This window comes from Leptodactylus fuscus, chromosome 9 (genome assembly GCF_031893055.1).
Source record: "Leptodactylus fuscus isolate aLepFus1 chromosome 9, aLepFus1.hap2, whole genome shotgun sequence".
Classification (NCBI taxonomy): Eukaryota; Metazoa; Chordata; class Amphibia; order Anura; family Leptodactylidae; genus Leptodactylus; species Leptodactylus fuscus.
The window spans coordinates 16,560,077-16,584,754 of record NC_134273.1 but is presented as its reverse complement, the minus strand read 5'-3'; the positions used below and the strand labels follow the sequence as shown (position 1 = coordinate 16,584,754).

At 44.3% G+C, this 24,678-nt stretch overlaps 1 protein-coding gene across 1 annotated transcript in view; it reads right to left on the bottom strand.

Moving 5' to 3' along the window:
• Positions 1–24,678, bottom strand: part of COL24A1 (collagen type XXIV alpha 1 chain) — a 158,910-nt gene that overhangs the window by 102,304 nt on the left and 31,928 nt on the right. Inside the window, exons 4-7 of the mRNA XM_075286987.1 lie at positions 21,214–21,267; positions 10,957–11,010; positions 1,386–1,439; positions 266–319 (exon numbers count right to left, since the gene is read on the bottom strand). Of these exons, the coding sequence (XP_075143088.1) occupies positions 266–319; positions 1,386–1,439; positions 10,957–11,010; positions 21,214–21,267 (216 nt within the window). The remainder of the gene's footprint in view (positions 1–265; positions 320–1,385; positions 1,440–10,956; positions 11,011–21,213; positions 21,268–24,678) is intronic.

Below are 24,678 nucleotides of genomic sequence, written 5' to 3'. Positions count from 1 at the left end.
TTCCTGGATAACCCCTTTAATTTTATGCCTGATCAGTATATATGTATAGCACTGGAGAACTTATGAGCCCTGAGGAGTAATGTTCTGGTTGTGTCCCCATTAATCTTTGTCACTGGCCATTGGACATGGAGGATAATCCTCTTTACAAGGAACTTGCGTTGGGGGGGGGGGCTGTCCATTTCGAAATGCAGAAATCTACTATATCTACGTAATATGGGAATCTACTAATACGACCGTGTGAATTACATACAAAGAACTAGAATACCTGTTGACCTGGAGGCCCGCGATCTCCCAATAAACCCGCCAGTCCCGGATCTCCCTGTAACACAGAAAGGTAAAAGTAAAAAACAAACATATTATAGAGGCAGACAAGGGGCGCGAGTGTTCTTCCTGGGTTTGTATGGACTTCTTATAAAACTGTCCCTAGATTTAGATTGTGAGCCTCATTGGGGACTGAAATGAATGAGAATCTCTGTACAGTGCTGCAGAATCTGTTGGTGATATAAAAGCAATAGGAAATATGCAATAAACGTACGAGAGACACGTACGATCCTATTCACACATAGAGGATATGCTGCAGGTTTTTCATCCAGATTTGCAGGTAAAAAAAAATTAAAAAATCTGTAAAAACTCAATTCTTTCCCTGGATTTTCAGTTGTTTTCACCCCTTTCGAGGATGAAATTTGTGATGATTCCATAGCAAAATCTTTGACCATATCCACATGTAATACATGTATATTTTGGGATAGATTCGCCAGTGCGAAAATTGAAAATCTCAGATCTGCAAAAAAAAAACAGATTCCATAATGAAACCAAGGTGACTGTCCACAATGAATGGGGGTAATCCATGTACCGATTAGAGATTGGTGAACTGATTAGTTCTGAGCCAGGTTCCACCCGAATATTCCAAATTGGTGGAGGCCCAGGGGAGAATAAAAAACATTAACACGCACATGCCCTCACCTCTTTTGGCCCTTATCGTGGCGTCAGGCACTGTCATGGTGACTTCATGTGTCCAGGCCTGTGATTGGGACACAGCAGTCCCATGAGCACCCCGAGCATCATGGCGTCATGACACTTGGTGTACTCTTGTGACCCATCATAAGCATCAGCTTTGACCCCAGACAAATTAGTTAAAAACGGAACAATTTGGAATATTTGGGTTTGGGCAAATGAGTTTGCTCATCTCCAAGAGACCCTGGAGTACAATAGGAGACCGAAACCAGACTTGGGAGCTTCGCCCATCTCTGGTCCCGATCCATGCAATACAAACTGCAAATCCATGATTGATATCCAAGGATTAGCCTTTGATTTCTGCAACAAAGTTTCTTCTGTTGTCTGAACATGTCCTTACTAATTGGAATATAATAATAGGGCTGAAGTACCTTTGGGCCAGGTGGAGCTTGTCCCGGTGACAATCCTGGATCTCCTTTTGGACCCTGTTGAACAGATCAAAAGCTCTGGGTAAATACGGCTGAAAGAACAGATCTCTATTACTCAGCGCTATTCTCTTCTTTCTTATAGACGTAAAGCAAACATTTCATAGAAAAACATTAAAGCACTTAATCTACTTTTGCACATTTACAACAGCTGCTAGCTCTCATTATATAGTCTATCATGTGGGATTACCAACATCTTCCTCCACCAAGAATAACTTCTCCACCAGGGATAAACAAGGTAGTTCTTCTCAGATAGCTTCAGAAGTATGTGCCCTCTCCAAGTCCATCCATCACTAGTCCCAGATAACCATGGCGGACTGATCTACATTATGTGTACACTAGTCTATTCCAATGACACCTACGTCCATATGACCCAACAGATGCCAAGGTCTAATAAAATACTCTCACCCAGATGACGTGGACTTCCCACTACTCTACTGATCTTAAAGGAAGTCTGTCAAATCCAAAATCCAGTGCTGGCATAAATCCCACAAAAATGGATCCGCCTCAAAATACTGACCAAAAAGACGGCTCCCATCGAAATCAATGGGAGCCAGTTGTTTCTTTTTTTCCGGGAGCCAGAAAGCGAGATGCTCATTCTTTTAGGCGGATTCTCTTCGCATCATCCGCCTGAAGACAGTTCCTCCCAACTAGTCCCGTTCATTTGGGCCTATTCCGGAGCGGAGTGCGTGACCAGTCTCAGCTACCCGTATTTTGGTCCGGAACCTGAGGCAGCCTCTGCGTCCGATTCCGAACCAAAAAACCCTGTGTGAACTTACCCTTAAATTGTCTCCTTCAGAATGGAGTTTTCATGTGTAAGCTACCTGGGAAATCTTTACAGGGACGATTTCTAATAAAAATCTAGAATGCGCTCAAGTTTATTGAAAGCCATTTGTTTGGCTTGGATCGCTACCCAAACAGATTTGTCTCCTGCTTATTCTGCAATCTGCAATCATAAAACCACCATAAATACCAGACTCTCTCATTGCTGGTCTGAACATTGCTCTGTTTAGGCTGAAGAGCACGTCGTATGTATAATCATCCCAAATTACACACTACTATTTGGAACGAGAGCACAAAAAGACATCTTAATGTTCCTCTGAGCACATCCCATCAAAGGACGTCTATGAAGAAGAGACTTGAAAGCGTCACACAATAATAATATATATTTTATGGCCATGGACACCTGGCCACATCTCACCTACACGGTGGGCGTCCTATTCCACAATCATCAGCGTTAATATGGAGTTGACTACTTATCATGACTAGAACGGCCTTCACTCTCCAAGGAAATCTTTCCAAAGGATCTTGGAGAGTATCTGTGGGAACTTGTGTCCATTCAGCCAAAAGAACATTTGTGAGGTCAGGCTGTTATGTTGGATGAGAAGGTCTGGCTCGCGATCAGTACATCCCAATGTTGTTCATTTGGGTTGAGGTCAGAGCTCGGTGGAGACCACTTCGGTTCATCCAAACCAAGTCTTTATGAACACAGTGGTTCTGCTGTGAATTTGTGTGGCCTACCACTTGGAGCTCTGAGGGACATTACTCAGAACCCTTGTGAATTAAAGCATAACCTTCAGAGAGTCATATGGAGGGAATTTACCAACCCATCTAGCCCAGTTGTCTGGCATGGATAGGTGTAAATGTGGTGAATCTTTGGCATACGACCATTTCCAGTGCAAAGGATACAACACAATGTTTGCTTCTACTATAACTCATCCCAGAAAGCTGACCTGAGTCATATGTCAAGTGTACACCAGTTCCAGAGCCAGAGTCTCTTAATAATTCAGACGCAGTTAGCGCCGGTCGGGGGTGGATTTAGGCCTCGTTCACACGGGGCACAGGAGCGCGTACTTTGGTCCTGATTCTGATGCGGGAAGCCATGTCAGAATGGGACCAAAATGCGCCTACCGCGACTATTGCGGCTTCCCGATCTGGAGTAGGCCCAAATGAATTGGCCTAGTCCGGAGGGTGCTGTCGCGAGGCGGAAGCCGAGGCTCACTCAGCCGCGGAATCCGCCTGAAGAAAGGGCAGCTCGCTTCTTCTTTCCGTGAGCCAGAACATACCGCTCACGGAAAAAAGGAAGCTAGCGGTTTACATAGACGGGGCGGATTCTGAGGTGGATTCGGTGTCCCCTCTTGCCCTGTTTGAACAAGCCCTAAGACTAGCGTATAACACACCACTCAAAATAACCCCCCCTCCATATTGCACAGACCCTTTGCTTATGGAAAACACTGACTTGTAAACATACGGTGCTCCCCTAATCCCATTTTCATGGAGCTGCCTGCAGGCTCAGGCTGTAGTCAAGTCTCTTATTGGCCTCGGCATGAACGGTGGAGCATGGAGACGATAACTCTGTGCTCCACCATTGTATCCATCTTTATCGGTGTCCTAAGGATGCAGATAGAATTTAATTCGCTAGCTAGATCCGGGTCAGCTGAGGGGGCCCCCACTACCATAGGGCCCATTGCAGTTGCACCGTTTGCCCTATGTTTGCCTAAGCTGTACCCAGCAATCAGAATATACACCTATATGGGAGAAGCCTACCTTGAGAATAAGCAGGTTAGACAATGACTCCACAGATAAAACCTCCAGGAATTAAATCTAGTATTAAGTGTTTGATTTCCCTGCAGCGCCACCAGAGGGGAAACCAGGTATTACAAAATGTCCATTCAAATTAATGGACTGTCTACGTAATGCCCAACAGGACAGGTCCTCCAGAGCAAGAGCGGTTCATTGTAACTGCTCCCCCACCTTGGCCAAGCGAGGACAACTGGACAAGACTTTCTGGAATCAGTGAGGGGTAAGGCTTCAGTCCCATCATACCCCGGACCATATCCAGCTGCTGTCATTTACACAGGAAGCCGTTTTTGTTAGGTTCTATTATTTTTATGCTTTTGTAGAAGCGATCTTTTAGTGTGTAGCTTTGTTATGGCTGTCTAACACATGCTCGGTGTATGATTACAAGCACATGCGACACTCGGCTCTCCAATACCCAGACAACACAATTACTTCACTTCAAAGCCTTTTACTATGACTGGCTCTGTTTCAGTGAATGAAATGAAGACATATGTCTAATAAACCACAACAAAGTCCCTGTCTGTTTCCAGATCGGATTGTGTCTTACTTCTTACAAACTGATGTGCTTCTCTAGTGCGCGGCGAGAGGGGCGGTGCTGCTTACCAGTTCCTCCTTCACGTAGGCCGCCATTTATCCGCCATGACCTCACATGGATAAGATTTTCCTCACTTAAAAAAACGTTGTGAACGTCAGTGACTTTGTCACCATCTTACCCATAGGCAGGTCCTGTAAGTGTTTTTTGTGATTTTTTCTGACCATATTTTTGTCTGTATGATTTGCTTCCATTTTGGAGGACCCGAGACGTCCTTGTATTACAATAACAATCATTCATCTGCATGGACATCATGTAATACTACGTTTTTACCTACAGAGGCCAATGCAGTAGAAAAACCTTGAAAAGAAGACCTTTCTTGTCCTCGGGTACATGCGGTTTTATATACCGGTAGAAAGCCAACAGTACACTGAATTCAGTGCACTGTCATCTTTCCAGTTATGTGCCATTGATGCCATTACCGATCTCTCCCCACTGTCAGAAGGGCGTTCCTGACAGTCTAGCTGGGCTGTGAGGAACGCCCCTCCTGACAGTACTCGTCCATAGCCCCGTACTGTCTGAGGGGGCGTTCCTTATCGCCCAGCCATGACGCTGAGCTGTGAAGAACGCCCTAGTACCAGTCTATGGACAAGTACTGACAGAAGGGCGTTCCTGACAGTCTAGCTGGGCTGTGAGGAACACCCCTCCTGACAGTACTCGTCCGTAGACTAGTACTGGGGCGGTCTTCACAGCTTAGCATCATGGCTGGGTGATAAAGAACGCCCCCTCTGACAGTACAGGGCTATGGACGAGTACTGTCAGCAGGATCGTTCCTCACAGCTCAGCTTGACTGTCAGGAACGCCCTTCTGACAGTGGGGAGAGATTGGTAATGGTACAGATATCTCCAGCCCGGGGGCACATAATGGGAAAGCTGACAGTGCTCTGAATTCTGCCGGCTTTCTAGGAGGAGGACATGAAAGTTCCTCTTTAAGGCTAAAGTCCCTACGTAGCGAGCCACAGCCAAAAAAAAAACATTGCGATTTTTCCCTCAGCGTTTTTCACAGAAAGTCTGCAGAGTCTTTCTCTACGGACTTTCTGCTTCAACTACACCTATAGGGAAAAGGCCAACATTTCTATAGATATAATTGCCATGTTGCGACCTACATTTTTTTGAAATCGCATCGTGTATGCTGCAGTCTTTTTTCTGCAATGTGTGGATGGGATTAGCCAGAATACCATACATTCTGCAAGTACTGTAAAACGCCACAATTTTACAAAATTTGGCAAAATCGAGGCATTTCCGCCAAGTGGGGCCACCAGCTTTAAGGGGTTTTCTGGCACCATATGGATATTTTATACTGATAATCTTTATGCTCCAACACCTAGGCCCTGAACAGATCAGCTGTTTCGGCAGCCTTCACCTAGTACAGTGGACGGGGATCATTGCCATTCGCCAAAACCACCGTTATATAGTGGATGAGGCTAGATTACTTGAATAGGTGCAGCCTGCACATGGATGAGGCCAGAAAGACAGATCTGTGCGGGGTCTGGGTGTTGCATCCCCAGATCAGATACTGAAGACCTATCCTATGGTACCACTATGAAAAATCTATTTGGGGCTGGAAAGGGTTTATCTTGGGACTAATAAAGCTTACCGATGGTTCCATGTACTGGCTAAACTTTACTACTATTATACACCCCTGTCCTCCATTTATTACCTCATCTTTCCACACGTGAAAAGACAAAAACATATTTTTTGCAGCAGTTTCCTTTACGGCATAGTGATGGTTTTCAGCAGCGGAGCCTCCACATATGTGAATCACAATTCGTCCTTCTTACGTCTGATATAACTTAGTCGTCTCACGTGGGGCAGCATTTATCAGCCGCCTCTTCACATGGAGTCCATCAGTTCTTCACATAGCAAGGCCATTTATCAAGCGCTTCCTCATGTCTGACACTATCCGTCATCCATTACCTCATGTGATCGGTCACAGATCTCTCACCCTTGTCAGAATTTTTACAAATACGCTTTCAGATGTTATTCTGTTTAATAACCCTTTATCAGCCATTACAGATCTCAAGCTTCTCCTAACATAATACGTCAATATCAATCATTCCTCTAGAACAGTCTTTCTCAAAGTGGGCGATAACGCCCCCTTGTGGGCGCTGGAGGCCTATAGGGGGGCAGTAAAGGGCACAGAGAAGATTGGGGGGCGTTGAAGCGGTTTAGGGGGGCGATTTGGCTAATTTAAAGGGGTGGTATCATAACAATGATTCTATCTATACTGCTTGTTAATGTGGATTTAAGACTTTTCCTAAATACATTGCTTCAGCACAACTGCTTTGTTTGTCCACTATCTTACTTTATTCACTTCATTATGGACTCTAGCACCTGGCCCCCTACTCATTGCTGAGGGCGCCACATGACGTAGCTCCCTGCTGTGTGGGGGCCGAGTGTACGGAGCCAGCCTGTGTCTGCACCACACATACACATCACATACACATCACCTAGCTCCCTGCTGTGAGATAGAGGGGTGTGTGTGGAATAAGTGCTGCTTTCTTATATAAAGCAGTCTAAATCCTACTGGGCTAAAGGACCTGGTCTCTCTGTTCACTAGGATAAAGCTTTATTATATAGAGCAGGCTGCTAGTGGGCAGAGGAGCCAGGTCCTTTAGGAAACTCCGTACAAGGTAAATCCAAGTCTACAGGACCTTTTGATGACATCACAGGCCCTTCAGTCATCCCATAGGATCATGCTATGTGGTGGGCGGAGCTACATGCTAATTTGGGGGCGGGGCTAATTGACACAAGCAAACAGGAAGAAAGAAGATTTTTAGGCAGCTTAGAAGGCAGATCAAGCTTCATGAGGCTACCCCTTTAAAATTGTTTTTTTGCTTTTAACACAAACTTTACCGCTTTTACCGCTTTACCGAATTTTGGCTACAAAAGCCAATCCCGCAACTGTACCCTGGATTGTGGTCCATCGTTCAACGATTTTTGATAGCATTCCCATCATCGTATTTGTGTGAATGTGGATTTAGTGCTGTGGCAACGTTGCTAACTAAAAAAAGAAATCGGTTGCAGATTACCGAACGCGGTGACTTACGGCTGTTTTTGAGTAAATTCGAGCCTGATATTAACAAACTTGTTAAAAATCATCAAATTCATCCTTCACATTAGATTAGTTTTAAAATTAAAATTGAAATGTTTGTTTTAATAACATGAATAAAAGTTTTCCTAATATTACAAAATGGTATTACATTACAATCATCAGAAAGTCTTATTTTCACATGACACACATAATTTAATTATTAACATAATGACTGCGATTGTGATTCTTAAGATGTAGTAAAGTAAAAAAAATTTTTTTTGGGGGGGCGCTAGAAAATAATTAATTCTCGAAGTGGGCGGTAGACAAAATAAGTTTGAGAACCTCTGCTCTAGAATATGCCTCATTCAGCCGCATGATTCTTAAAGGGGTTTTCCATTCTTAAAGGGGTCTTTAGGAAAGGTCATCAATATCATATAATTGGGGGGTCCAAAATCCAGAACCCCAACTGATCGAGGGGCCATGGCGTTTGACATAGCACTGCAGCCTCTTCATTACTAACCAAGCAAAGCACCATACATTGCATAGTGGTTGTGCTTGGTATTGCAGCTCAGCCTCATTCATTTGAATAGGACTGAGCAGCAGCATAGCCATGTTACCAATGGACAGGAAGTCACTTGCGGAGAAGAGGAAGTGGAGCTCGTCTAAGTGCTGCAAGTTCTTCAAACGGACAATCGGCAAGGGTCCTGGGTATGGGACATCAATATCAAAGTCCAGACAATCCCTTTAAGAGGCGAGACGGTTCAGAATATGACCCCTGGAGCAGTCAGCTGATCGCCCCCTAGTCCTGACACTCCTAGTGAGCAGCAGGTTTTTCCAGGGGATGACGCAGCTAGCCAAGCATTCCTCCTGTAACTACTGCAGGGATATGTAATATTACACTGTAGCCTAACAAGTTAAAGGGACAAGGCTGTAATAAGACGTAGCGTCAACAACCTACTGGTAGAAAACCCCTCCAAGGAACGCTCCTCTCCGATAACAGCCCTGTCTAATACGGGCTACAGATGCAGATTATTGCCCCGTGTAGTGCTGACGATACTCCACATAGCCGAATGGTGAAGAAATGACCACGGTAGAGATTTCCCATGTTAAAATCATAAAAATCTAACAACTCAATTCCAACTTTTGACAATAAGCCTATAATAGTTTGTGACTTTCTGTCTCCCGGGGATGGACCATGGGCCATAGACACAATGGTCTGGACCAGAACCTATTGAATTCTATAGGGGAATTTTCTAGGCATGCTTTGAGACCTGTGCAGAGGTCATTGCAAAGAGGGGGAGTTGATAAGCTATAAAATCCTATATTGTGACTGGTGAAATCTGTGTCTTATCTATATACACATGATCGCTGTGATCATCAGTGTGCTGAGAAGCAAGGTGGCTGCTGTAAAGAAATCTACAGAAAACAAGAAAGGTCAGCCTATTTTGGTTTAGTGGCTAGAGTCAGAACTGCAGGATATCTAGGAATATACCATATATACTCGAGTATAAGCCGAGCTCTTCAGCACAGATTTTGTACTGAAAAAGCCCCCCTCGGCTTATACTCGAGTCAAGCAAAAAAAAAATATATATATATATATTTTAATTTTATTTATTTATTTATTTTTTTTTTTTTTTTTGGGGGGGGGGTCTATGACCAGCCGTAATAGTAGTGTATAGAATCTCCCATAACATAGTGAAAAAAGCTTAAAAAAATATAATAAAAAATAAAATAAAAGTTGTAAATCCCTCCTTTCCCTAGAATACATATAAAAGTAGAGAATTACTGTGACACACAAACACATTAGGTATCCCTGTGTCTGAGAGTGCCCGGTCTACTGAATATAGGGGATCTCCGTCGGGAAGGGGTTAATAGGAGCACTGCAGATCTCCTATAGTCAGCCAGGCTTAATTCCAAGTGGGGGGAAAAAAAAACCAGTCCTCAAGCTCAGGGAAGGGGCAGACAGACAACCAAAACACTCCCTCCCCTTCCCCAGCACCCAGCAACTACTGCACCCAAAAACTCCGACCATTTTAATTTTTGAAATTTTCCAGTAGCTGCTGCATTTTTCCTCCCCTCGGCTTATACTAGAGTCAATAAGTTTTCCCCGCTTTTTGTGGTAAAATTAGGGGCCTCAGCTTATATTCGGGTCGACTTATACTTGAGTATATACGGTAGATAACAACATGAAAATTTTTTTTAAAAATAATTTAAAAAAATTATTATCCTCTCCTGACATACACCGTCATAGATGTCAGGTATTTAATTATGGTGGGCACTCAGGAGTTGAGCAGCCATCATAGCCATCCAGGCTCTGAGGTATTATTCAGCCAACCCTAATATGACCAATGCAGTGCACTGTATTAGTGATCAGACCCCCCAGACCCCTAGGGAGTCTAAAAATAACAGCTTAAAGAAATAAATAAATACAATCTATAATAATAATAATAATAATAATAATAATAATAATAAATAATAAATATACTGTATATGTATATATATATATAAATATATATATATATATATATATATATATATATATATATATATATATATATACACACACACACAAATATATACATACACGTATATAATAATAATAATAATAAATATATATACAAATATATACATACACATATATAATAATAAATAATAATAATAATATTCTATAAGAAAATTGAAACAAAAAAAATGTGAAAAATAAAAAAAATAATATAAAAATACTCATCGAACCTACACCACATTTCTAGCAGTGGTCCATGTCCTCTAAGTGGGGCATATAGTATATCAAAATAAATCACGGATGATGCGGGGAAAAAAACTGCATTTTGTTCTTGCTTCTCAGATTTTGCATGAATTTTTCCTGTTTCTCTTAGCACAGTTTTTCCAAAATGGAAAATAAAAACCAGCACAAAAACAGTATAATAAAACCTAAGTGTGAACATCCTACGGGCTGCTATATGGAAATGATGTATATAAATTATGCAGATATAAAGTTCAGGGCTGTATGCTGCGATCAGATGAGCTTCTTCCAAAAGATCGAAGCTCGGGGGCTGATAGAGAGTTGTTCGCTGATCTCATCACCTTTCACTTGGCAGGGTTTTAGAGAACAGATATTGACATATTGTTGGACTCTGCTTTGCCTTTTGACTCTTCTAGTTTTTTTTAATCTTTATATCCAAAAAAAAAAAAATCTCCCCCTCTAGCATTGAAGCTACATGAAGCTGATTTAGGAGCAATATATGTCAACATTCATCATTTTATTCCTCTGCAGCTTGTTCTCCATCTACTTACAGTTCACTGTCTACTTACTTTTGGTCCGGGCGGGCCAGGTAATCCAGGATTGCCATGGGGTCCAACCATACCCTAGAAAAGAGAATCCAAAATCAACGTGTTAAAAATAGTTACTAATACTTGTCATTTTATGGTGTCATTTATAGATGAAACCTTGAATAAAGCGACATAAAAACATCAAATACATTACGTAACTCCTACTGATCCCAAGTCACAGGCTGTAACTAAATCCAGAGCGGCATTCATAATGCCGCATGCCTCAGTGATAAAAGGTGGTATCAGAAAGGACCCCTTTAATAATGTGATCGCGTAGAATGATCAGCTGATCACCCTAGGCGGCCGCAACACCCTGAAGGGCCCCTCAAGGTACTTCAAAGAAACATAAAATATACCACTAGGATGGAGCCAATCTTAAGATTTCAAGATTGTTTTTAAAATCCGATTTTCGATCACTTTCGAGCCGATCCCGATCATGAAATTTGCTCCATCGCCAATCGGGATCCGATCTTTCCCGATCCCTCAACTCTAGTAATGTAATGTATATATGATAGGGTTGAGCCGATCTTGAGATTTCAGGATCGTTTTTAAAATCCAATTTTCGATCATTTTCCAGCCAATCCCGATTGCGATATTTGCTCAATCGACGATCTTTCCCGATCTTGATCGCTCAACCCTATATACCACCTTTATAAATGGCAAAGGTAGGTTCAGTTCACATCTGCATTCCATTCCTCTCCTGCAGTACTTTTCTCTCCGCATTTTTTTGTGTGGAAACCAAGCGGAAACCACACGGACCCCATTATAGTCTATGGGGTCCGTGGGTTTCCTAAGATAACCACTTTTTTATGCATATTAGATTTCTGTTCAAGGGGGTCCCCAAGCAGACTCCTCGAAGGGAAACCCATGCGCAGATGTGAACTGGGCCTTAGGTAAGTAAGAGTAGGTAGGGGTAAGTACAAGTTACACCTCATACCCTAGGTGTCTAGTATAGGACTACATGGTGGCCATATATACAAGTGTACAGGAACCATTCAGACAGAGCAGCACTCTGTTCTGGCTTACGCAGGGGTGAGTAGGGGTAAGGCAAATGGACATAAATTGATTTCATGAAACAACCCCTTTAAGGCTAGGGATACGTGGCAACTTTGGCACAACCAAAGATCACAGTGTCGCCCTGCAACTCCTTCACTAAGCTAATGGTGTTGCACTGTGCTCTAGGTGATGTTGTGACCTCAACTTATAGTTGGAATAAAAAAAAATAAAAAATAAAAAGAAATAGAACGTTGTGCAACTTTACACTTAAATACCATGTGTGAATAGTGTTATATTGCACATGCACCACCATCATTCAGTTCACATCTATGGGACAGATGGAGTGCTGTTCATAGGTAACTCCTTGAAAGAAGATCTCAAATACTAAATATCGATGGCCTATTGTTAGGATAGGTTATTAAAATCAGATTGGTCGAGGTCCAATACCCATCACCCCCACCAATCCTAAGCATAGGCCATCAACAGACTTGGAGAGCCCCCTTGAACTATTCTTAGTACATTGTCCTTAAACCTCCTGCATTTCTTACTCCTTCCCAGACAAGGCAGTGAGGTAAACCATCTAATCCTTTCTCTTTGCCAAGACAATTAGCATAACTGGCATATCCACCATCACGTGGAAAACCACATTTAATCCGTAGCAGTTTTGGCCATGCTCAGTATAACAAGCATTACTTGTCGTATAAGGATACATTTCCTTTAAAGAAGCGGACCACCCACTTAAGAACATGTATAATCCTATGGATCTGTTCCACAGAGGTCTGTCAGCAACACTTGAAAGCGGCAGAATGATGAGGCCGAGGAGGGTGGCATGGCTGGGTCTAGTTATACGAGGACACGTTCCAACCACATAAAGCCCATTAAACCACCTAGGCCACTTGCCATCTATGTGCAGGATCTCACATACCACAGACTCTTGAAGAACGCAGATTTTCCAACCTGTCGAAAGTGCAAACTGATTGGAAATGGGTAGAATATACTGATGGCCAAGTCCCACTGACTGGGGATTATTAGGTGGGGTTCTCTGGGTTCCTGATGGTCAAAATTAAAGTAACACACACAAAAAAACTGAAGCTTGAAGGTAACAAAGAAATACAGTTTGTCAGGGATCTGAAGGTTACAAAGCAGAGTGGAATTCAAGCGTTTTTAGGCCTCGTTCACATGGGGCATAGGTCCGCATATTTTGGTCCTGATTTTGGTGCGGGAAGTCGCGTCAGAATAGGACCAAAATGTGCCTGCCGCAAATGTCACGGCTTCCGACAGTCGCGGCTTACCCCTCCGGAGTAGGCTCAAATGAATGGGCCTAGTCCAGAGGATGCTGACGCCGGGGCTGAATCAGCCGCAGAATCCGCCTGAAGAAAGGGCAGCTCGTTTCTTTTTTTCCATGAGCCGGAATATACGGTACCGCTCAAGGAAAAAAGGAAGCTACATAGACCTCTATTGTGAGGGGACGGATTCAGAGCTGGATTCGGCGTCAGAATCTGCCCCCTCTTGCCCCGTGTGAACGAGCCCTTACTGCCCATCACAGTACGGGGAAATGGAGGACACATTTATGACCGATTTATCAGTTTTAATTGTAATATGAAACAAAATTGGACAAAGGAAAAAAAACTGAAAATTTTTTGTGTATTTTTTATGTCTAGTTTTCCTAAGTAGCAATTACAAGAGCGCTAGAGCCCCTTTTGTTATGTTATGGCGATTATTGGCCGTGCATACCATTGCTATCAAAACTAGAAGGCCAACCATAGTGATAAAGGCCTTCTGTTTGTACATCTGTAATAGATAAGACAAGCTCCAGGTGGTTATGGGTTCTTGGGCAACGTGTCTTCTCTATCCTTGGCTAGACAAGCATAGCTCATACAGGTACTAGACACACTATATTGGGATACAACACAATATACATTTTAAAACCAGGACCATGGACAACACTTCCTTAACCCACCCATTCATCTAAATAAAAAGTGCCCAAAAATCTAGCACAATGTCCCCATCTAGCATTCAAAACCACTACAGCTGTTGAGCAATGGTATGAGCAGCAAATTCTTAAAGAGATGACGTGTTAGGATGGGCCGGGGCCTCTGCTGTGCTGTGTGAAGGCGTCCGAACCAATCCCTGTCCAGCACTGGAGTCACTGCTGGTTCCAGCGCTGGGGTAGGCTGGAGGTCACCGCTTGAGTGTGCGGAGGTTCCGGTTTCTCCCTAGCGTCGGGACCAGCACTTCCGGGGTCAGGGAGGGGTCAACGGTGGGCCTGAGGCTATTTAGGCCTCATTCTGGTTTCGGCCCGCCGCTGGTTATTTGTTTACCCGCTCCCTAGCGATGAGCCTCTCCTGCTCCCTAGCACCTGTCTCCTGTCCTTGTTCTTGGATTCCCTGGATGTGTTTGACCTGTCTTGCTTTACAGACCTCTCCTGCCTGATCTTGATTTGGCACTTTCCTGACCTCCTGTGTATGACCTTTGGCTTCCACCTGACCTCCCTTTTGGATCCTGATTTGGCTACTCCGTTGACCTCCTGTGTATGACCCGACTTCTCTGACTAAGTTTCTGCCTCTGCCTTCTGCTACCACGTGACTTCCAGTTATCGACCCGGCTTGCTTGACCACAGATTTTCTCCTTGGGTATCTGCATGTATTCCCTGGCTGCCCTCCTGCTAATCTGCGACTCCATTCCTTCCTGCTCTCTTGGACTTCACTCTTAGGTTAGTGTCTGGATCCTTCTGGATCCTCCTACTTGGGGTTCGCTGGGTGTGTGTTGCTTTCTGGGCAGTTGCAGATCCGGGACTCGGACTGATACCAAGTCCAACTCCACCATCAGGAGCTCTGGTGAAGAACTCTGGGGCCTGGTTCCGCTCCGGTTAGATGAGCGAGGCACACCCAGGACTGTTTTTGCCTCAGCACTTGGGGATTCTAGTTGCCCAGGACTTACTGAGTTATTTGTTGCATCAGGTTCCTAACAACATGGTCTGGTGCAGCCCAGCAGAATATAAGTGGGCACCAGTACTCAGGACAGTGAAAAATATGAAAACCTACAAAGCCTTCACGGCGATTTACATGTGTAAATCTGGCAGGGGCGAGTTGTAGGATGTGAGCCAAACCACCAGTCTTCAGACTCTGTATGGTAGCTGTCGATGGACAACCCCTTTAAGGATTGGTTCACAAATAACCTCTCAGACCTCACTGACCATATGAAAATGGAGAGTGGACTCAAAAAATATCAAGTGCAGATTGGTTGTCGTAGAATTCATCGTTGAATTTTTTTTCGGTCAATGCACAACATAGGATAAAAAAAAAAGTCCAAGACAAAATAATTTCCAGATCTTATTTCTTATATTATATCCTCACACCTCATCCTACACTGGTACCAGGGATTATGAAGACGCCGCAGCTCCGAATGTGTTGCCCTGAGGGTTTTGCACCATCATTGCACAACACGGCCCGGCTTCCTTCTCCCCTCTAGGTTTGGCAGAAGACTCTTCAAAGTTGGAGAACAGGAGAAGAGAAGACGAAGAGGACTCGCATTCCCTGCTTGTCAGTGGTGCACATGGAACTGCTTTCTGATCTCAAACAGATAGTTGGCCGTACTTGAATGGTATGGTCTCCTTAAATAACCCAAAATACAAAACTTGGAGGAAAAAAAAAAAAAGCCACTTTCATTGCTGAAACAAAACCAATTCAATCTGTTCAATTGCAAAAGTATTAATCGCAACAAGATCTGGTGAAAACCTGTTGCAGGGTTTAAGCATTTGTCATTTCTGATGGATCCTGTTTGTTTTCCAATATCCCATCTGGCCATTGAGAAACACTTAAAATAGACCCGTCAACTAAAGACCTCTGGTGCTGCTGCCATTTTGCAGCCTGAAACAATAAATCAAGTTTTAGTCTAGTGATCTTACAGAGGATGTGCGGGGAAAATAAAGCTTTCCTTGCACTGGTTAAGCTGTATTACTAATATGTAGGCCGATCCCCCAGAGCCCTGAGGATTACATTTGCAAAGTAGAGCGGAGGGATGTAAATCTGTGTCCCCCGACACCCCTGTTGTCACATCGGCTCTGTGATATCACCAACTCTGCTGCAGGACCACAGAATAGAGTGGGAGTTGGTCATGTGATATAGTCGGAGTGGGCAGAGGAACGAGAATGCCGGTACCCCGCTGCACCCTGAAATCATTGGGGATCAGGGGATATAAGTAATGTGCAAAAATTGTAGGCCCACGTGGGTAAATTGGTATGAATGAAGAGACAGGCGGATTGGAGCAAGCCTACATCCACAGAAGATCTTTGCTTGTTTCTCCAAGATGGCGGCGGGAACAACCTCCCTGCCAAAAACAGTGTGTAAGTACCGCGAAAAAAAGACGGCAAAAGATGGTCATGCCAAATTGTACACTGGATCCATTGGGACATTTGTGAAGTAACTGATCAGAAACAGACCATAGTGACAAGTGAAAGCTCCTAAGTCAGATCCAAATGTAGAAGTCTTCTGCTGAACTATTGGAGTGGTCCAACAAAGGACACCCAGGAACTCTGATGGTCAGGAGGGGTACTAGGTCTCCTTTTCAGGTTTGCAGACCATATTCTTAAAACAAAATCTGAAAATAAAGTTCTTGATGGAACATTACAAAGATGCATTTTGGTAGGACTGAAAGACCATCTACTCTTCCCTGATGGCAGATATCATCTGTATATAGATCGGGCAATTGGATTTCGGCTGAGATGTGTAGTAGGGGCTTTCTCCCATCTTTCAGTTCAGTGCTAATGGACCATCAGCCTAGCCGAGGGTGCGTGGTAGAGTTGGGCTAGATAGTTGTTGGCTGAATCGATATTTGGCAGATGTCTATGCTCAGCTTGCAGTCCTCAGAAGGTCAGAGGTGCCTCTATAGGCCCCCATTTTTTTTTAGTTAGGGCATTTTGACATGACAATGATTTATGGGCTCGTTCACACGAGGCAAGAGGGGGGCGGATTCTGACACAGAATCCACCTCAGAATCCACCCCCTCACAATAGAGGTCTAGGTAGATCGCTAGCTTCCTGTTTACCGTGAGTGGTATGTTATTTCTCACGGTAAAAAGAAGCAAGCTGTCCTTTCTTCAGGCGGATTTCAAAGTTGAATCTGCCCCGGGGTCCGCCTCGCGACAGCACCCTCCGGACTAGGCCCATTCATTTGGGCCTACTCCGGAGCAGGAAGCTGCAACTGTCGGAAGCACAAAAACTGTGCTGAAAAATTCGGCTTATACTCGAGTATATACAGTAATTGTAAAGTCCAAGGTAAATCAATCCATGGGTTTTCAGCTCGGAATCCAGGGCAATAAAGAGCCTTGTGGGCAGGAGGTTAGTGGACTCTGTAAATCCAGACAGAACATGAATTCATGACTGGAAGTGAACTGTAAAGCGGTAGGACGCTAAAACTCTCAGGATGGGCTCCCGAAATCCTGAAGCACATAATAACCAAGCTCCCTGCCGCCTCTGGAAGCAATGTAGTGCGACTGTTCACAGGACCTTCAAACATTGGGTTTTCATGGCTGAGCAACCACACAGAAGCCTGAGATCAATAGGAGTAATGCAGACTGTTCTCCAGAGTGATGTACGGCCCATCCCCATTAGATTCATGACACTTCACCATCTGGAAGTCTTATGGATGGATCTGGGTTTGCTGCAAGGAAAATACTTTTCGCCTAGAACTTTTTTTGTCCAAATATAAAGCGCCGTCTGAAAAGTTTCATAGGAGGACAAATCAACTGGGGCTTTTGTGTTGGTTAAAGCGAGACCCTCTGGTGCGCAGGAACTTGATCAACCTTCACCCTGCCCTGACCTCAACCTCATTGAACGCCTCTGGGAACAACTGGAATGTCAACTACAAGCTAGACCTTATCTCCGAACATGAGCCGCTGACCTTATTACAGCAAAGATGGAACCAAGTCCGTATTAAGGAGTGGTGGTCTGCTCTTAATGGTTCACTTTTTCCAGATGTTACCCCTAAAAATCAACTCATCACAGGATACCACCACCACCATTGATCTGGTGTAGTCTTCAAGAGAATGGGCCAGCTAGTGTTCACTTCTACTGCGACACCATCACAGGGAAAATGATAAATGACATGATACATTACTAAGAGTAATGGCCCTTCCGTGTAATTTATGGCCATGGCCAGTCCTCCGGAGAGCGAGACCCTCTTTGATGCTCCTCTGAAGACCACATAACTGATGAAGGACACAAACCAGGAACTTAAAGGGCTTTTCTGGGATTTACTAATAGATGACCTATAGTCAGGAGAGGTCATCGATTGAAGATCAGAGGGGGGTTTGACCCCCGCAGATCAGCTGTTTGAGCACATCCACGTCACTGGCCAAGTGTCATCATGTTCATTGTAACACGGACTGTTCGTAGCTCAGTCCCATACAAATATATGGTGCTGCACTTGGTAAGTAGTGAAGAGGCTGCGGTGCTCACTTCTTCAAACAGCTGATCAGTGGGGGTCCTAGGTGTTGGACCCCTGCTGATCTACAATTGACAGAGGATAGGTCATCAATTATTAAACCTGGAAAACCCCTTTAACGTAAAATGACGTAATAGGCTCTAACCAGACAACCCCTTTAAAGATATAAAGTGAAAGTTAGGATTTTAGTAAGGCTGGAAATGTTTTTAAGGGTCGGTTCACACTGAGTTTTTTGGCGAGGATTTTGATGCTGAAACCGCCTAGAAAACTACCTCCCAATTTTTTGGAGGTTGATTCTGTGTCAGAGTCCTTGCCAAAAACTTCATGTGAACTGACCGTAAAGGGGGTTTTACAGGATTAGAACATCATGGCTGCCCTCATTCTAAAAACAGCGCCACCTCTGTCCATAGGCTGTGTCTGGTATTGCAGCTAAGCTTTAACAAAGTGAATGGACATGAACTGTGAGCTACTAGACGCATTCTGTGGACAGGTGTTGTGCTGTTTTTGGAAGACAGCAGTCATGCTTTTGCAATCCTGTACAAGCCCTTTAAGACAAGACATGTAGACAGTTATCATCCTGATTTACTAAGCACTTTATTGAGTCACACTGGGTTAGTCTGGCCAAAATTTAGCTAATTTTTATGTTAATCCATCCGCTTGTATCTACTTGTCAGCCTATTTACACATATTGTATTGAACAAAGGTCGAGGTGAAAGAGGATTTCAAGTTTTTTTGGCCAAGTTCGCAAAAAAAAAACGATGTGAAAATTGCACCATTCCCAAAATCTAAAAACATAATTGTTAAAATTACAGTAAAGATGCGCCGTAAATCATACGCCAAATATAAACACAGCCTGCCGAGCTTCCGGGCAGCGGTTATAATAAGACGTAGCTCGCTAGGCAAAGCCACAATTATATCTAGACTACACATAAAAGACAGGGCGGAAACAAATATTTTATATTTAGGATCTGACAGGCACATCGAGAGCCAGAAAATGGGTGTATCCATAGAGAAGGTCAAAAATAGAGGCAGAAAAGAGGAGCAAAGGATTAGTGGAGACGCTCAGAGGGTATAAGTATATACTGTATAATCCCCCCTAAGTACTGAGCTCATAGCTTTACTTTAAACACAGGTCAGATTGGCCCTCGTTTTTATGTTATTTATGGTGACAGCGATAAAATTAGAAGGCAAATGCTAAAGTGACCAATGTGAATAAAGACCTAGTCTCCAATCGAAAGGGAAAAACCATTGTGATGTGTCAAAACACGGTATAAGTCCCCATCTGTGGTCCGACTGGGCCAACAAAGTACTTTGGAGGGCCCAGAGTGTGACTCAGAGGTCCACCACTGGGTTCTCCAAAACTTCATTCAAATGACTTCTCCAAAGAATAGGTTACCAATATGAGATGGATCATCACCCAGCACCCCCAGCAGTCAGCTCTTTTCAGCACAGTGTACAGAGCCAGAGGCAGGCAGCTCCATACACTGTCTAGTGGCCGTGCTGTGGTATTGCAGCTCAGCCTAAATAGGAGCTGAACTACAATAGTTTGACACGCCAGCTGTGAGGTGTACAGAGGTGTCTGCGGCCGGCTCCGTTGACTGGTGGGGGTGTTGGATTCCCACCAATCTTATATTGATGACCTATCCTAAACATAGGCTATTAATATAAAGTCTTAGAGAACCCCTTTAAACTCAAGGACAAGAGGTCAGTTTAGGCCTTGTTCACTTCTGCGTCGGTAATCTGTTTGGGGGAGTCCGCATGGGGACCGCCCGAACGGACTACCGAACACGTTGGCAAATGGTGTGCAGTGAAAGCACACAAACCCATAGTCTATAATGGGGTTGTGTGCTTTCTACAAGGTCTCCGCACGGAACATGTGAACAGAAAAGTAGTTCACGGTCTCCTTTCCTGTCCGCATGACTCGTGCGGAAAGCACATGACCCCATTATAGACTATGGGGTCCGTGTGCTTACACTGCTCACCGCTTGTCAATGCGTTTGGTAGTCCGTTCTGGGGAGGGGGGCCCAGCGCTCAAACAGCACTGGGGGTGTCCCCAATGGTGCGAGAGAACTCTCCAGCGCCGCCTCCATCTTCTTCAGGAACGTCCTCTTCACGCGTCTTCTTCAGGCGCAGGCGGTCAAATTTGTAGGCCTCGGGCAGACTGCGCATGCCCGAGGCCATATTCTTGTGACCTGTGGGCATGCGCAGTCGGCTCTGCCCGAGGTCTACAAGTTTGACCACCTGCACCGGAAGAAGACGCATGAAGAAGACGTTCCTGAAGAAGATGGAGGTGGCGCTGGAGAGTTCTCTCGCAGCATTGGGGACGCCTCCAGTGCTGTTTGAGCGCTGGAGCCCGCCCCCAGTGCTGCGAGAGAACTCATTTGCATACCGACCAAAACCCAGGATTTGTACTGAACGGTGGCGCGGAGAAGACATCTAAAGATAGGAGAAGAATAGCCTTTCTTAAGGCTATTCCTACATGTCAACCAAAAAAATAAGTGTTTTAATGGTAGAATCTCTTTAATTATTATTTTATCACATTGCCTACACTTGGCCACATTTTTTTAAACCCTGGAAAACCCCTTTAAATTAATTGAAATTAAAATGATTAAAGAAAACAAAAAACACAAACATTCTAGCACTTTCAATTTCCATCAAGACTTACAGTCCAAGTTAAAGAACCCGTCTCTAGAAAATATTTCTAAGACACTCTTGTTAGCCAAGGATACGCTAAATGCGATCTATTATCAGGTAGTAAATGGAAAAAACAGATGTGAAATGTGATATGCCAGTTACTCACCCTTGGACCTCTTTTCCCTGGGGGACCTGGTAAACCGGGAGGACCTGGAGGACCCTGAAGACACAGAAACACACAAGTATTTTACTGAAAGTCTTAAGAATGACTAAGCTCCAGTGTCTCAGTCTCGAAATCCCAAACTATCAATTATCAACACCTTCTAACCCTGCAGTAAGATCACAGAGCGCCGGCCTTAAAGCTCCGACTCTCAGCTGAAAATAATCCAAGCATTTAATGGCGCTCCCAACACACAGATTCTCATTGACGCCGATGGAATGTCTGTTATTTCCAGAAGGAAACGACGGCCTTCCATTATTTACAAATTTTCTGGAATAATAAATGGCCGTAGTGTGAATGGTCTCGGGGCCTGAGAATTGTACCCTTGTGTAAAGCGGCCTCGTCTCGCGTAAAACAACCGTACTCAAGTAACACAGGGTAGAAGTCAACCAGGCTTTGTACACTCGGCAGGCACGGTGTCATTTCATGTACAAGAAGTTTTCTGTATCCGTGGTTAACACCTGGTTTTGTAGATTTTTTTTTTCCACAAACCCTTTGAAATGTGACAGACCGTCCTCGATCCCCTCCGAGCTGTGTCGAGATGGCGGCTTTTGGCTTTAGGATCTGATTCTCAATTACATTAGTTGTTCTCCAAAAACTTTGATAATGTAGATAACACTACACTTTATGTTATTGCGTCTTCTGACAGCCGAGAAGGTGTGTCTGGAATATGTCCTGAGGCTTACTGTCTTCTCAAGGGCACTTCAGGACCCTCAGAAATCTCACATTTTCCTACGTGCAGACTCCTTCGTACTGATTTATGTATATACGTTGTATATTCTCTAAAAGGGCTAGAAAGGATTTGCCTATTTCTAAACCAAGATTTTTTTAAAGGGATTCTACCATTAAAATCACATTTTTTTCTCGTTGACACGTAGGAATAACCTTAAGAAAGGCTATTCTTCTCCGACCCGCCATTCGGTATAAATCCTGGTTTTCGTCGGTATGCAAATGAGTTCTCTCGCAGCACTAGAGGTGGGCCCCAGTACTCAAACAGCACTGTGGGCGTCCCCAATGCTTCGAGAGAAATCTCCACCGCCGCCTCCATCTTCTTCAGGAACGGCCTCTTCACAAGTCTTCTTCTGGTAGTAATTAAGCGGCCACTTTCTTGTGGCCTGTGGGCATGTGCAGTCGGCTCTGCCTGAGGTCCGAGGCCTAGAAGTTTGACCACTAGCGCTGGAAGAAGACGCAGTGAAGAGGTCGTTCCTGAAGAAGAAGGGGGCGTCGCTGGAGAGTTCTCTTGCAGCATTGGGGATGCCCCTAGTGCTGTTTGAGCGCTGGGGCCTGGCCCCATTGCTGCGAGAGAACTCATTTGCATACCAACGAAAACCGGGATTTATACTGAATGGTGGCGCAGAGAAGACATTTAAAGGTAGGAGAGGAACAGCCTTTCTTAGGACTCGTTCACACGGGCACAGAAAAGGCAGATTATGGTGCATAATCCATGTCATAGTCCGCCCCCTCACAATGGTGGTCTATGGAGACCGCCAGGCTGCCCTTTCTTCAGGCGGAGTCCGTGGCTCAAAGAGCAGTAACCTCCAGAGTCGGCCCATTCATTTGAGCCTACTCCGGAGGGGGAAGCCGCGACTGTCAGAAGCCGCGACAGTCACGGCAGGTGGGTTTTGACCCGAGAGTGACGCGGCTCACCACGTCACTCTCAGTGCCAAAATCCGCCATTACACCACCCGTGTGAACTAAGCCTTAAGGCTATTCCTACATGTCAATGAGAAAAAATGTGATTTTAATGGTAGAATTACGGTAATAACTCCTTTTTAATTTCAGGATCACCATCTATATTTTAAAAAGATCTTAGCAATGGACTAAAAATTGACAATTCTGTTTGACAATTCACCAAATTTACAGTACCCCATTGTTGCATCTACTGCTGACAAAACCAGTGACATCATCTGATCCCTCCCTGCACAGTTCTTGTCTAGAAAACTCTCCTATAAACCTCAATGAGAAACCTAGACTATAGAAGCCTAGAGCCGTGCGACTGCTGCAAAGCATTTCAATACATTTCTAAGGAGAAGCTCAGGCAAGATGGCCAACCCCATAATCATGTACAGAAAATAGAATTAAAAAAAAAAAAAAAAAAAAATCTTACCCCTTTCTGCCCATTGAAAAACCCGCACATTAAGAAAAGGAAGGATTGGCCAATTGGCTGGTGTAGATACCACCACCACTTCTTAGAAATAAGCCCTCAAGCAACATGGTATATAAATCACCAAAGCGACTCTATACATGGACAAACTATACATGAAATGTAGGGTTGGGCCGATGTTGAGATTTCAGGATTGATTTTAAAATCTGATTTCCAATTATTTTCCAGCCGATCCCGATCGTCGATCGGAATCCGATCTTTCCCAATCCCGATCACTCAGCCCTAGTCAATGCTTCTCTATGGGAAAAGTCACTTTTAGGGTTGAGCCGATCATGAGATTTCAAAATCCGATTTCCAATCATTTTCCAGCCCATCCCGATCGTGAAATTTGCTCAATCGCCGATCGGGATACGATCTTTTCAGGACCCGATCACTCAACCCTAATGAAATGTTTTTCCCCACGATCTGAGGCATAACTTGAAGCTACTGGGCCCCAATGTAAAATCTGTAATGTGCGATTTATGATACTGAGGTCTTCTAATGTTTTAGGCTTCCTGAGGCTCTTAGGCCCGGTAGCGATGGCTTTAGCCCACAATGACAACTTAACCCTTATCCACAGTGGTAGTCTAAATGTTAGGACCAACACTGATCGCAAGGAATTCTCCCATTTTGGACAATTCCTAATCGTTAGAAGGGACCATTGGAAAAAAAGGAGCAAAGAAAAAAAACTGATCAAAGGTTGTCTTCCCTGCTTTGGACCATAGAAACCATAAAAATCATCTGCAGTCTGAGGAGAAACCTGACCTATAGAGGTGTTATTGCAGTGACCCAGAGCGGCCACTGATAGTGAGTTAGGGCCCTTGTGCGCCTGTGGCCAGTAGCTTACTCCTGGGCACTGCTCCCCAGCACCTCTGTGGCACCCCTGTCAGTATTTAGGCAGATGTATCTCTCTTTTATATAGGTTCTGATGTACTTTGCATTATAAATGTATTATTATGTACTGTCACTTTAAGTTTCCTGTGTCTGCTAAACATGTGAGTACCAATCCCTATCCAGTCCTCTCCCTGGGAGGAGCTTCCTTCCTCTCAGGCCTGCAGTCTAGACCTAGAGTCTAGGGAAGGCAGACATCCCTGCCACCAGCTCTTAGCTCCTGTGTAGGCCTCAAGCCTGAGGTCTAGGCCTACTTGTTTTCTCTGAAGTTGCAGTGAGACTGCAGGTCTCAGCCGAGACCCCTGACAAGCTGAAATCCGGGTCTGGAAGATATAGCCGGCCGGTACAGCTGGGCTGAAGTGCCTGCACCCCTGAAA